This window comes from Lytechinus pictus, chromosome 4 (assembly GCF_037042905.1).
Source record: "Lytechinus pictus isolate F3 Inbred chromosome 4, Lp3.0, whole genome shotgun sequence".
NCBI lineage: Eukaryota > Metazoa > Echinodermata > Echinoidea > Temnopleuroida > Toxopneustidae > Lytechinus > Lytechinus pictus.
Genome location: NC_087248.1, coordinates 21596701 through 21609232, shown reverse-complemented (window position 1 = coordinate 21609232; position 12532 = coordinate 21596701). Strand labels below are relative to the sequence as shown.

Here is a 12532-nt window from a genome sequence, read left to right as displayed (position 1 = left end):
TGGGATTCATTTTGTCGTAATCACGCTGTGCATGATTACCTTTGTACATACGCATGTATATACATTTTTTTTGTGGCGAGTTTTCTCATCCATAGTGATCTGCTATACCAACCTTTGTACATATTTCAATCGATGGGAAAATAACATGACTGTTAAAGGACAAGCCCCCCCCCCCCCCCAGCAGAAAGTTAATTATGATAAAAGAGAAAAATCCAACAAGCAAAATAGTGAAAATTTCATCAAAATCGGATGTGAAATAAGAAAGCTATGACATTTTTAATTTTCGCTTGATTTCACAAAAACAATTATCTGCCCATCCTGGTCTCGATGCAAATGAGGGGAGTGATGACATCATTTACTGACTTTTCTTTTGTATTTTGTTATCTGAAATATGAAAAGTTATAATTTTTCCCTCTTTGTCTTGTGAAACAATATCATATTCCTCCCTGAACATGTGTAGTTACAATTGTTTAAACACTTTACGGTTCAGTCAAGTTGGTCATTATTGTCAAAGCTGTAAAAATTGAAATATTGTACAATTCAAACCATAAAAAACAAAAACAGTGTCGTCCTGTACTGACCGCACAGAAGCGTTGTTAGCGCTAACAGTGCGCTTACAGAGGCCCCGTTACCATGGTTACAATCGGTAATGTGGCAACCATCCCTAATAATAAAACAATGCATTACCTAATCTGAAAGATGTGACTAGGCTTTACTGTTAGCTCTATGTTAGGATAACAACGTTTCTGTGCGGCCGGCACAGGACTCTGGACAAACGAAATATTTGCAATTTTGTCCGGCCCGAATCTTAAGACGGTGTACTGACCCGGTTCATCAACCTTCGACAATGACCTCTAGTATGTTTTATACATTATGTACGTTGCAGAAAGCGACTGCGAAGTGGATGCTAAAGTACGCTATCAAAGACTATCCAACTCTAGGGATTAGGTTTTGGGGGTTAGTTTTGTGAGCAACCTAGTTCATATAGGAGCAAATTAACACGATATTGTTTGGTTAGAATCTTGTCTGTTTTTAGTTGGGTAAACAGATATAAAATCGTTTTCACTAAAATTCGAAATTGGGATTCATTTTGTCGTAATCACGCTGTGCATGATTACCTTTGTACATACGCATGTATATACATTTTTTTTGTGGCGAGTTTTCTAATCCATTGTGATCTGCTATACCAACCTTTGTACATATTTCAATCGATGGGAAAATAACATGACTGTTAAAGGACAAGCCCCCCCCCCCCAGCAGAAAATTAATTTTGATAAAAGAGAAAAATCCAACAAGCAAAATAGTGAAAATTTCATCAAAATCGGATGTAAAAAAGGAAAGCTATGACATTTTTAATTTTCGCTTGATTTCACAAAAACAATTATCTGCCCATCCTGGTCTCGATGCAAATGAGGGGAGTGATGACATAATTTACTGACTTTTCTTTTGTATTTTGTTATCTGAAATATGAAAAGTTCTAATTTTCCCCTCTTTGTCTTGTGAAACAATATCCTATTCCTCCCTGAACATGTGTAGTTACAATTGTTTAAACACTTTACGGTTCAGTCAAGTTGGTCATTATTGTCAAAGCTGTAAAAATTGAAATATTGTACAATTCAAACCATAAAAAACAAAAACAGTGTCGTCCTGTACTGACCGCACAGAAACGTTATTAGCGCTAACAGTGCGCTTACAGAGGCCCCGTTACAATCGGTAATGTGGCAACCATCCCTAATAATACAACAATGAATTACCTAATCTGAAAGATGTGATTAGGCTTTACTGTTAGCTCTATGTTAGGATAACAACGTTTCTGTGCGGCCGGCACATGACTCTGGACAAACGAAATATTTGCAATTTTGTCCGGCCCGAATCTTAAGACGGTGTACTGACCCGGTTCATCAACCTTCGACAATGACCTCTAGTATGTTTTATATATTATGTACGTTGCAGAAAGCGACTGCGAAGTGGATGCTAAAGTACGCTATCAAATACTATCCAACTCTAGGGATTATTATTATTATTATTTTTTTTTTTTTTTGGGGGGGTAGTTTTGTGAGCAGCCTAGTTCATGCAGGAGCAAATTAACACGATATTGTTTGGTTAGAAACTTATTATGTTTTTAGTTGGGTAAAAAGTGTTACATATAAGAAGAATTGTAAGAGCAATTACATTCATTTATTTAGTTATTTCCTCTTTAAGGATATTTTGGAATGATACAGAATATTCCAGAACATGTTTGTAAAAGCTTTTGTTTGCAGGCCTCTTGCCTATTTAAAGGCCAAGGAGTTTTATTTTTGAATAGGGAAAAGCAAACAATAGATTCATCAGGCAGTGGAAGAGAGACAATACAGACTGCTAAACAATAGGGATTGCTTTATATTAGTCTTGTATTGGTAGTGGAAATACATAATAGGATTAGCTATGTGTTGATTTCACTGAGGTCATTCAGGAATGTTTTAGAAATGTGGACTGTAGACAATACTAGAACCTTCCATAGTAGTGAATACTAGAATAATCTAGAATAGTGAATGTTCTAGAATAGCTGAAATGTGCATATATAGCTGGAGTTTCTTCGAAGACATCATCACATCATACTAGATCACTTGTTCATATCAGATCACTTCATCACATCAGATCAGAACTCAGGGTTTCATGCCAGACTTTATGTCAGTGCAGAGTTTATATCCACCTGGAATATTTATCTTCTGTGGAATTATTTGCCCGCCATCAATGAACTGTTTGCAGTTATTTTGAGAGAGGAATTCTCAGTTCTCATCGAGATCATCAACATCATCAACCTGATTAATTTTCAACCCATGGATTGCTGGATTTGACTGTTAATCATCATCAACATCGTCTTCGCGGACACTTCAACTCGTTACAGTGACTCTTGTTTCATCGTTTTTCAACATCAGTTTCATCATCGCCATCATTGTGAATTTTCGCCAGCCAACTGGGATTTTATCATTTGGATCATAAATTCGGAATAACGCCAGAACTGATTTCAAGAGATTGTTGTAAGATATTTTGTTTTATTTATGATTCTTAATGTGTAATTATTTCCTATAATAAAAAAAAGGAAATTCAAATCAAATCTTCCTAATTATTTGTTGCAGTATCGTAACAAAAGATATAAAAAAATTTCCACTAAAATTCGAGATTGGGATTCATTTTGTTGTAATCACGCTGTGCATGATTACCTTTGTACATACGCATGTACATACATTTCTTTAGTGGCGAGTTTTCTCATCCATAATGATCTGCTATACCAACTTTTGTATATATTTCAATCGATGGGAAAATAACATGACTGTTAAAGGACAAGTCCCCCCCCCCAACAGAAAGATGATTTTGATAAAAGAGAAAAATCCAACAAGCAAAATATTGAAAATTTCATCAAAATCGGATGTAAAATAAGAAAGCTATGACATTTTCGCTTAATTTTACAAAACAATTATCTGCCCATCCTGGTCTGTATGCAAATGAGGGGAGTGATGACATCATTTACTCACTTTTGTTTTGTATTTTATTATCTGAAATATGAAAAATTATTATTTTCCATCTTTGTAATGTGAAACAATATTCTATTACTCCCTGAACGTGTGTAGTTACCATTGTTTAAACACTTTACGGTTCAGTCAAGTTGGTCATTATTGCAAATCTGTAAAAATTGAAATATTGTACAATTCAAACAATAAGAAACAAAAGAAAATGTGAGAGCTTGACATCATCGACTCTGTCATTTGCATGTCTCTAGATTGTGGATACCAACTGTTGTCTGAAAAATAAGCGAAACTTCAAAATGTCATAACTTTCTTATTTTACATCCGATTTTGATGAAATTATTAGCGTTATGTTTCTTTGATTCTTCTCTATTGATTCAATTCAAAAGTTTTCTGGGGTGGACTTGACCTTTAAAATCTAGCACCTGTTTTTGTTGAATCCAAATAAGTTAATTTCAATCGTATCAATCATATTCCAAATCGTTATTATAAGGGAACACATTGTAATTATGTTTATTAAATGTATACTCAGTTTAAATATTTTTATCCATTCTATATTTCGTCAAGTTCAATACTCAGTTAAAATATCCATCCTGTATTTCCTAAGGTTATATGGTGTCGTGCTTACCGTTATGTTTACTCTGTAGTTAAAAATCTATTGCAAAATATACACGGTTAAATTATCATGATTATCATCGCTTTGATTTGGTTTGTACTCCACAAGGATTATGCTGTTATCGCAATATTCCTGTAGATGAATCAATAAACGGCACAAGAATGTATTTATATTGTGTTTTTAAGTTACCAATGCAACCTGTACTTATATACTGGTTTTTCGTGATGTGCCGAGCTGGTTTAATATTCAAATATGAATATAAGCATTTTATATACATGTAAGATAAGTGCTTACTTTTATTTGTTGATAATTCAGACGTCATTATGACACAGCCCTTTACGTTGTATCTTTTAAGGAACAGAAAGACGTTCCATAACTCGATGCTGATCTTAATTAGGGAGTTTTTTATTTGCATTCTCACTGGTTCACTTCTACCTATTAAAGTTTTAATGGTTTCTTTGTTTTTTGCTTATTGCAAACAAATGCGATGGAGTATTGCATGGATTATCTCCAAACATTTATATTTTTCTTCCTTTTTGTTTATTTTTTTCTTGATATATTTGTTATTGATTTCATTGTTTATTGTTAGTTTATTCTTGATCTATTCATTTTTATATATATATATAAACATATATATAGTGAGAAATTATGCATGTGCAACAGCCTTGACAACTCTTGTATTTAGATATGTGAAATAAATGAATGAAGAGAACAGTGGTAGGCGTAGCTTAAATCAAGGTTCCCAAGAGCTACCCGCCCTTTTGGAAAAATTGGTGATGCCGAAAAATGTCTCTGCCGGGGGATCAAACCCGAGCCCACAGCTACGAACGCCGGTGCCTTAACCACTAGACCACAGAAACAGGTTAGTGGCTAGGGCGATCCCGATTCGACTGACCGCCAGATAGACACATTTTCGACACTATACCAATTTTCAATTTCCTTTGACGGGTGGGGGCCCCAAGCAGAGCCCGGGTTCGATTCCTGACAGAGACATTTGTTCGACATTACAATTTTTTCCAAAAGGGCAGGTAGCTCTGGGGAACCTTGGCAACACAGGAGTTGCTAAGGCTATTGTACATGTCCTGTATCTAAGCAATAGCTTTGATCTAGCTGGGACATGGCGACTTGTCATTGTTCAAAACCCACCTACACCCGTTAAAAATTAAAAATGGGTATAGTGTCGACAATCTGTTTATCTGATTATCAGTCGAATCGGGGTCGCCCTAGCCACTAACCCGTCTCTGTGGACTAGTGTTTAAAGCACCGGCGCACAGTGGGCAAGGAGAGAGCAAAAGTGCGCCAAAACTGGTTTTTGGTCATGAAACAAATACTGTTTTTTTCATGTTCTAAGCAAAGATAAGAACCTGTAGAATGCCTCCATACAATATTTCTCCATTAAATGGATTATTAGTTGCCCATTTTTATTCAATATTACCGGAAAATGACTCTTTACGGCCACCGCATGTGTAAATGACACGTTTTAGATATTTCACTGTTTTAACAAAACGGATTGCTTAATTTATTTCTAGTTCACAGTGCTCTTTGATGAATGATTGTTTTAAGTGATCAAAGATTTTCAAGATAAAATGATAATCCCTTTAGAGGCAGTTTTGGACGAAACCATTTGACAATGGGGGGTTTTAGCATTTTTTTTCACGAGCATTTCTTTCACAAATTGCTGCCGATTGCTGCGCTGTAAATACCAAGACGGTCTTTGTTATAGTTCATGCTTTACACTGATACCAAATTTAGCTGAATATACGTGCATTTTCTGGAGATATAACCAATTTTCCAACCACATGTTCGCCGTATTTCTCACAAAAATCGTTCCAAGTTAGTGTCCCATTATGCGCGTGCCGAACGTTGCGGGTGACATTAAACAAACTCCCCGTCGCGTGCTGGGAGAGAGAGAGAGAGGGGGGGGGGGGGGATGTCTGGCTCTTTTGACTGGTGTCTGCCTTTAAAATATTTTCGTTAAACATACGTAAAGGCAAGCTTTCATTTCCAATTCCACTAACTATATGATAATACATGTAACCCGACTTCATTTTTATGCCAAACTGTTCTATCCCGTGTTCTATATCTGATATGCTGTCATCCTGAGAAGATAAATTCTTAAGGTAAGATTTCCGGGTAAGATTATATATATTTGTTTTGTTGTTCATAAACCAAGTAGGGGCTACTGTATATCGCTATAACACACATGACTAGGGATGTGATAGGTCTCACGCAGTTTTCTGACAACATATGAAAATGTGTATGGGACAGAGATGGGATATACGTGGGCTCTATTTATTACACGTATAAGTTACATTATCATTATTAGTATTTATCCCCCCACAAGGGTTTGAAACTTCACATACACGTATGAATTCGTTTATCTCTTGGCTCATTCTAAATTTGCTATTATTTGTTAGTATCGATCAAGAGGTAAGTGTATAATATAATTTCAAGGATTGTTTGGTTTATGACTCTTATTGACTTTGTATGTATTCCACAGACTAATGGTAACAGGTGACATTGTGATTAGTAGCAAGTTTTTAAAGGGGAATCCAACCCAAATAAAAACTGGTTTTTATAAGGAAAAGAAAAATCAGACAAGTTGATAGGAGAAAGTTTGAACAATATTGGACAAACAACATGAAAGTTATGAATTTTTAAATGTTGTGAATATTGGTAATCACTATACCCATGAAGTCTTCAAATTGGCCGCATATGGGATGTCATAGTGATGTAAGGCAAGGACTACTCTTCCATGTACTCCAATACATATAATGGCTAAAATGTCATTTTTCCCAAAAAATTTATTTCAATTTTTTTTTTTTTCATGAGGACATGAAACAATATACTACCGGGGTGATATATAGATTACTGCCCCAGGGGAATGGGTACTTAAGAGAAAACCACTAATCCCTGATAATAAAGTACATGGCCTATGGGAAAGTTGTCCTTGCCCCTTGTCATAATTTACTTACTCAGTTGCCAATTTGAAATCTACATAGTATTAGTGATCTCAATTTTATAAGCAGCTATAACTTTCTATTGCTTGTCTGATTTCTTTCAAACTTTCACCATTCTGTTTAATTCATTTTTGTCCTTCCCAACACAACATTTTATGGCCAAGGCTGGATTCCCCTTTAAGAGTGCGTATTTACAGTGCGTCCCAGAAAAAACGAAACCGAGATTAAGCGATGATTTATCATAACTTAATCACAAATACAATAGACAAATGACCTATCAATGTAAAGCTTAGAATCTCCTCTTTCATCTGATATTACTTATATTATTCCCCATTCACACATGAGTGAGCAAAAATAATTTGAAGAAAGGACACCAAAAACTCATTTGTATCTGAATTTCACAAAGAAAATTACATGCCTAAAAAGTTCAATATCTGTTCTTTAATTTGATACCTTAAACACAAAAAATGGTCAAGAAGTAAAAAAGTTATGTTCCCTCGAAACAATGCTTGTATTTCCATAATTTCATTAAATAAACGTGTTTTCACCGGTTTCCCACAGAAGCTATCGCGTGGTTAACAAAAGACTTAATGCATGGCTGATCGCCAATAAAACGGAGTGTCAAGTGAGTTTGAACGCTGGCCTGTAGAACCTCTTATTTTTATGATATTATTGAAATTCAAGCTTTATTTCAAATAACCAGAACTTTGTTATATCATGATCATTTTCTGTAATTGAGGTATCAAATTAAAGAACAGATATTGAACTTTTTACAAATGTGGTTTTCTTTTTGAAACCCAGATATAGCCCGCCAAATGACTTTTTTGCTATCCCCTATTCAAATTGTTTTTGCTCACTCATGCGTGAATAAGGAATCTAAGTAATTTCAGATGAAAGAGGAGATTCTAAGCTTTACAATGGTAGGTCACTTGTCTATTATATTTGTGATTAAGTTATGATAAATCATCGCTAAACCTCGGTTTCGTTTTTTGTGGGACGCACTGTATATATAGATATATATAGTTATTCATTATTTATTTAGTTATTATTACTACTTTTTTTTTTTTTTTTTTTTTTTTTTTTGGGGGGGGGCATATAGTGGACTGGTAAGAGGAGTTCCAAATGGTCGTTTCGTGTTGCTTCACTCATCCGACTGTGTATGTCCTCCAGCAGACTTATGGCGTATTTGCGTAGCAGCTAGTTTAGTGAAGAGGCAAATTGACAAGTCCTTATCATAAAAAAATAACGCAAAAAGAACCAATCATATTCTTAAGGACTGTTTTGACAAGCGGTTTCTTGATCAGGTTGCATGTTTTATTCCCAAAAGTAGCGGAAAGATATTAAAGCTATGTGTACATCCTCTAATGATTATTCTGTATTCGCATGTGAAATGAATTCGTCGGATCGTGTAATGAGAGCGTGTTGTACTGCGTGTGAGTGTGTTTGTATTAAGATAGTTAGGGCGAGTAAATGTGTATGGGAATGGGTTTTGTTCGATGTGTTTAGTAGAATCCTATAATGAAATTACTTCTCGTCTCCTTCACCGACACAAACACGCACACCCTCACACACACACACTCACAACCCTACCCACATACACGCACAAGCTTTTAAACCTTTTACCGAGAACCTTTTTAATGATTTCCTAAATTCAGCTATGATTTTTCACCAGTCTTGTTTTCCCGATACGTGCAGTCAGGCAGATGTATAAAGGAAGGAGGCTGACGTTGTTAGTAGGGTGGTTGCATTTTTTTAGATAAAAAAATCAGTGAGAGAGAGAGAGGGGGGGGGGGGGGGGGTAAAACGAAAGCTAAAAAATAAATAAATAGGGCAGAAAAGAAACATTTGGTAAGAAGACAAAGAAAGGCATTTAGAATAAAGTTTTTCTTTTTAATACCTTTGTCTGATAAAAGTGCAATTGCATCTTCAAACAAGTTTGATTCTATCTTAAGTATTCTCGCATTTGGTCAAACAACTTAATCTAGTGTATGATTTAGTTACATAATCAAGTACATAGGCGGCGGAAGCGGGGGACGGGGGGCGTCCCCCTAAATTTCAGGTGGGGGGACAGTACGTCCCCCCTAAAAAAGAAAGAGAGGAAGAAAGAAACAGAAAGGAAGGAAGAAAGAAAGAAAGAAAGGAAGAAAGAAAGGAAGGAAGGAAGAAAGATATAAAGAAGAAAGAAAAGAATAAAGAAGAAAGAAAAACAAAGAAAAGAGGAAAGGAAACAGATGAACGATAACAAGTGTATGCCTATACTGAAGAGCTGAAACAAGATTAAAAAAATGAAACCTATATACATGTAGTTGCTCCCTCCATTGTAACTGTAACTTCTATAATTGTATTGATGTTTTTTACCTTTGGGAATAAATGTTGAATTGGATTGAATTAATTTCCTCATAAAATTGCATATTGTATAAGTTTCTATTCTTGGCAAAAGAAATTGAAGAAAAATTCTCACAATAGGTGCCTGTTGCGAATGCTTGCGCATTGCGATACATGCTGTGTGGATTGTTGACTTTGCATACAACATACTCGAAGACCCATCCACATTATTTGCACAGCACCCTGAATAAAAAAAAAAATTGCTTTGCGTTATTGTTTAGACTTGTATGAATGTTTATGAGACGAATTACAATAGGTTCATTAACAGCAAACATTATCACAGTTCGCCCCCGCTAGATGGACCAAAGAAACCGTAAAATGTAAATGAGGAAGCAACTGCATTTTAATAGAACTTACGAATCTAGTACTTAATCAGCATTGCGGGGTAAAAGCTGATGTGAGATCAGGATGGGGTGGATAAAGTTAGTTTTCTTGGTTTCGATGCTCCAGATATTTATTCTTGGAATGGCTACCGGTCAGAAGAATGTTATCACCCTAAATGATGGAGGATATTCGAATGTGCTCATCGCAATCGACAGAAAAGTGCCAGAGAATCTGACCATCATCGAAAATCTTAAAGTAAGTAAGATTCGTTTATCACGTTTCTAATATGCATTTCACAATTTTGATGAGAATTAAAAAAAACACCGAAAAAGAACGATATTTTTTTGCGACGTGGCAAGGCAATCTGAGAGCATTAAGGTTGTATGTCTTGCTGATAATATGATATATGCATGTTTTCTCTGTATATATTGCTATTCATTGTTTTGACAAATGTGTTTGTTCATTTTATTGAAGAAGTTAAATATATGATTATATGATAAAGTTTTAACACCACCATCGCCATTATAGTCACCATTATCTAAATATCTTCATCACCGCCAGCACCATGCACCATTATCTTCATCCCCACCATTATTTCATTATCATCATAATCATCATCATTGTGGTCATCATCACCAATATAATATTGTTATGAGGATAATGATCACGTTCGTCATCATTATCATCATCGCCACCACCACCGCCATCGTAATAACCATTATGTCGTCATAGATCAACATCATCACTACCTCATCCTTATCATCATAATCATTATCATCACCATGATCATCATCATCATCATCACAATTATCACTTAATCATCATCATCATCATAATCAAATCATGATTTTCATCATAGATCAGCACCACCACCGCCATCACAACCACAACCATATTTACCATTATCTCGTAATCATCAATAAAATCATCATCATTATAAGCATTTTTATGACGATCATCATTATCGTAATCAAATCATGTTCATTATCATCATAGATCAGCACCACCACCTCCATCACAACCACCACCAAATTACCATTATCTCGTCACCATCATTATTATCATCATTATAAGCATGATTGCGATGATCATCATCAAAATCATCGTCATCATCATCTTTATCATCACTACCATTTTCTCAACATCATCATCACCATCACAATTATCTAATCATCACAATCATCGTCATCACCATTATCATCATCACCATCATCATGATCCTTACTATCATCGATTACCACTACCACCACAATTACCATTGATTATCTCGTCATCATACATCATTATAAGCATTATAATGATAATCATCGTCATCATTATCATCACCATAATTATCACCACCATCATAATAACCACTATCTCGTCATTATAACCATCACCGTCGCTACACTGTTTTCTCAACAACATCATCGTTGCCATTTCCATGTACCATGATCATCATATGATGATCATTATCATTTCCAGAATTATCTCATCATCATCATAATCATCGCCATCACCACTATCACCATCTCCATCATGATTTTTTGTATTAAGAAGTTTTTATTTGTCAATAACTTCAATTCATACATGTGATATACTTGTCATCATCGATCACCACCACCATTATCGATCACCACCACCAAAGTTATTGGTGGGAAGAGGTCATATTGGAAGTTTAATAACAGTTTATGTGAAAATGAAGATTTTGTTAAAGAATTAAAGAAAGAAATTCGTGAATTGATAAATGAATTGCAATCTGAAATAAAAGATAAAAGGTTGTTATGGGATTTTCTAAAAATGAAAATTCGAAGGTTTACACAAAAATTCTCGACAAAATTGGCTGATAAAAGAAGGATAATGAAAACGGATCTAGAAAGAGAAATACAGTTTTTAGAAGAACAATTGAAAGATCGTACTGATGCAAATATTTTAGAAAAACTAGAAAATACAAAAGAGAAATTAAGGGAAATCTATAGTTATGTTAATGAAGGTCTTAAGGTTCGATCTCGTGCCTCCTGGTATGAATGTGGTGAGAGAGACTCGCGTTATTTCAACCAGTTGATGCAAAGTAATAAAAGAAAAACCTCAATTAAAAAAATTAAAACCACAGATGGAAACATCTGCTGTGATGAAAAAAGAATAAGTGAAGAAATTAGGAAATTTTACAGTAGGTTGTATGATAAAGTAGAGTGCGTGTGTTCGGATAACCTCTTTGATGAATTTTTTCAAGGATTACCTGAATTGGCGGAGACATCTCGAGAACTTTGTGAAGGAGTAATAAGTAACAAAGAATGTCTAGAAATTTTAAAAGAATTGAAACATAACAAATCACCTGGAAATGACGGTCTTTCTTCGGAGTTCTACTATACTTTTTGGCCGGATATTGGAGATTTAGTTAAAGATGCTTTAAATGAGGCATATTTGTCCGGGGAATTGGCCTCGTCGCAAAAACAAGCAGTTATTACATTAATCGCTAAAGATGGGAAAGATCCTCTTTTATTGAAAAAGTATAGACCCATATCCCTTCTTAACGTAGATTACAAAATTTTAACAAAAATCTTGGCTAAGCGAATCAAGAAAATACTTAATGAAATCGTTGTGGGGGATCAGGTGGGTTACATACAAGGTAGAAATATTGGTGAAGCCATTCGTACTATAGATGACGTCATTTTTCATACATCCCATTTTAATCTACCTGGTTTTTTGTTAGCTATAGATTTTGAGAAGGCCTTTGACTCGTTATCACATCATTTTCTTCA

At 35.0% G+C, this 12532-nt stretch overlaps 1 protein-coding gene across 1 annotated transcript in view; it reads left to right on the top strand.

Annotated features, from left to right (window-relative positions):
• The first annotated feature begins 9774 nt into the window (after positions 1 to 9774).
• Positions 9775 to 12532, top strand: part of LOC129258312 (calcium-activated chloride channel regulator 1-like) — a 22167-nt gene continuing 19409 nt past the window's right edge. The window contains exon 1 of the mRNA XM_064098633.1: positions 9775 to 10046. Within this exon, the coding sequence (XP_063954703.1) occupies positions 9876 to 10046 (171 nt within the window). The 5' untranslated portion in view covers positions 9775 to 9875. The remainder of the gene's footprint in view (positions 10047 to 12532) is intronic.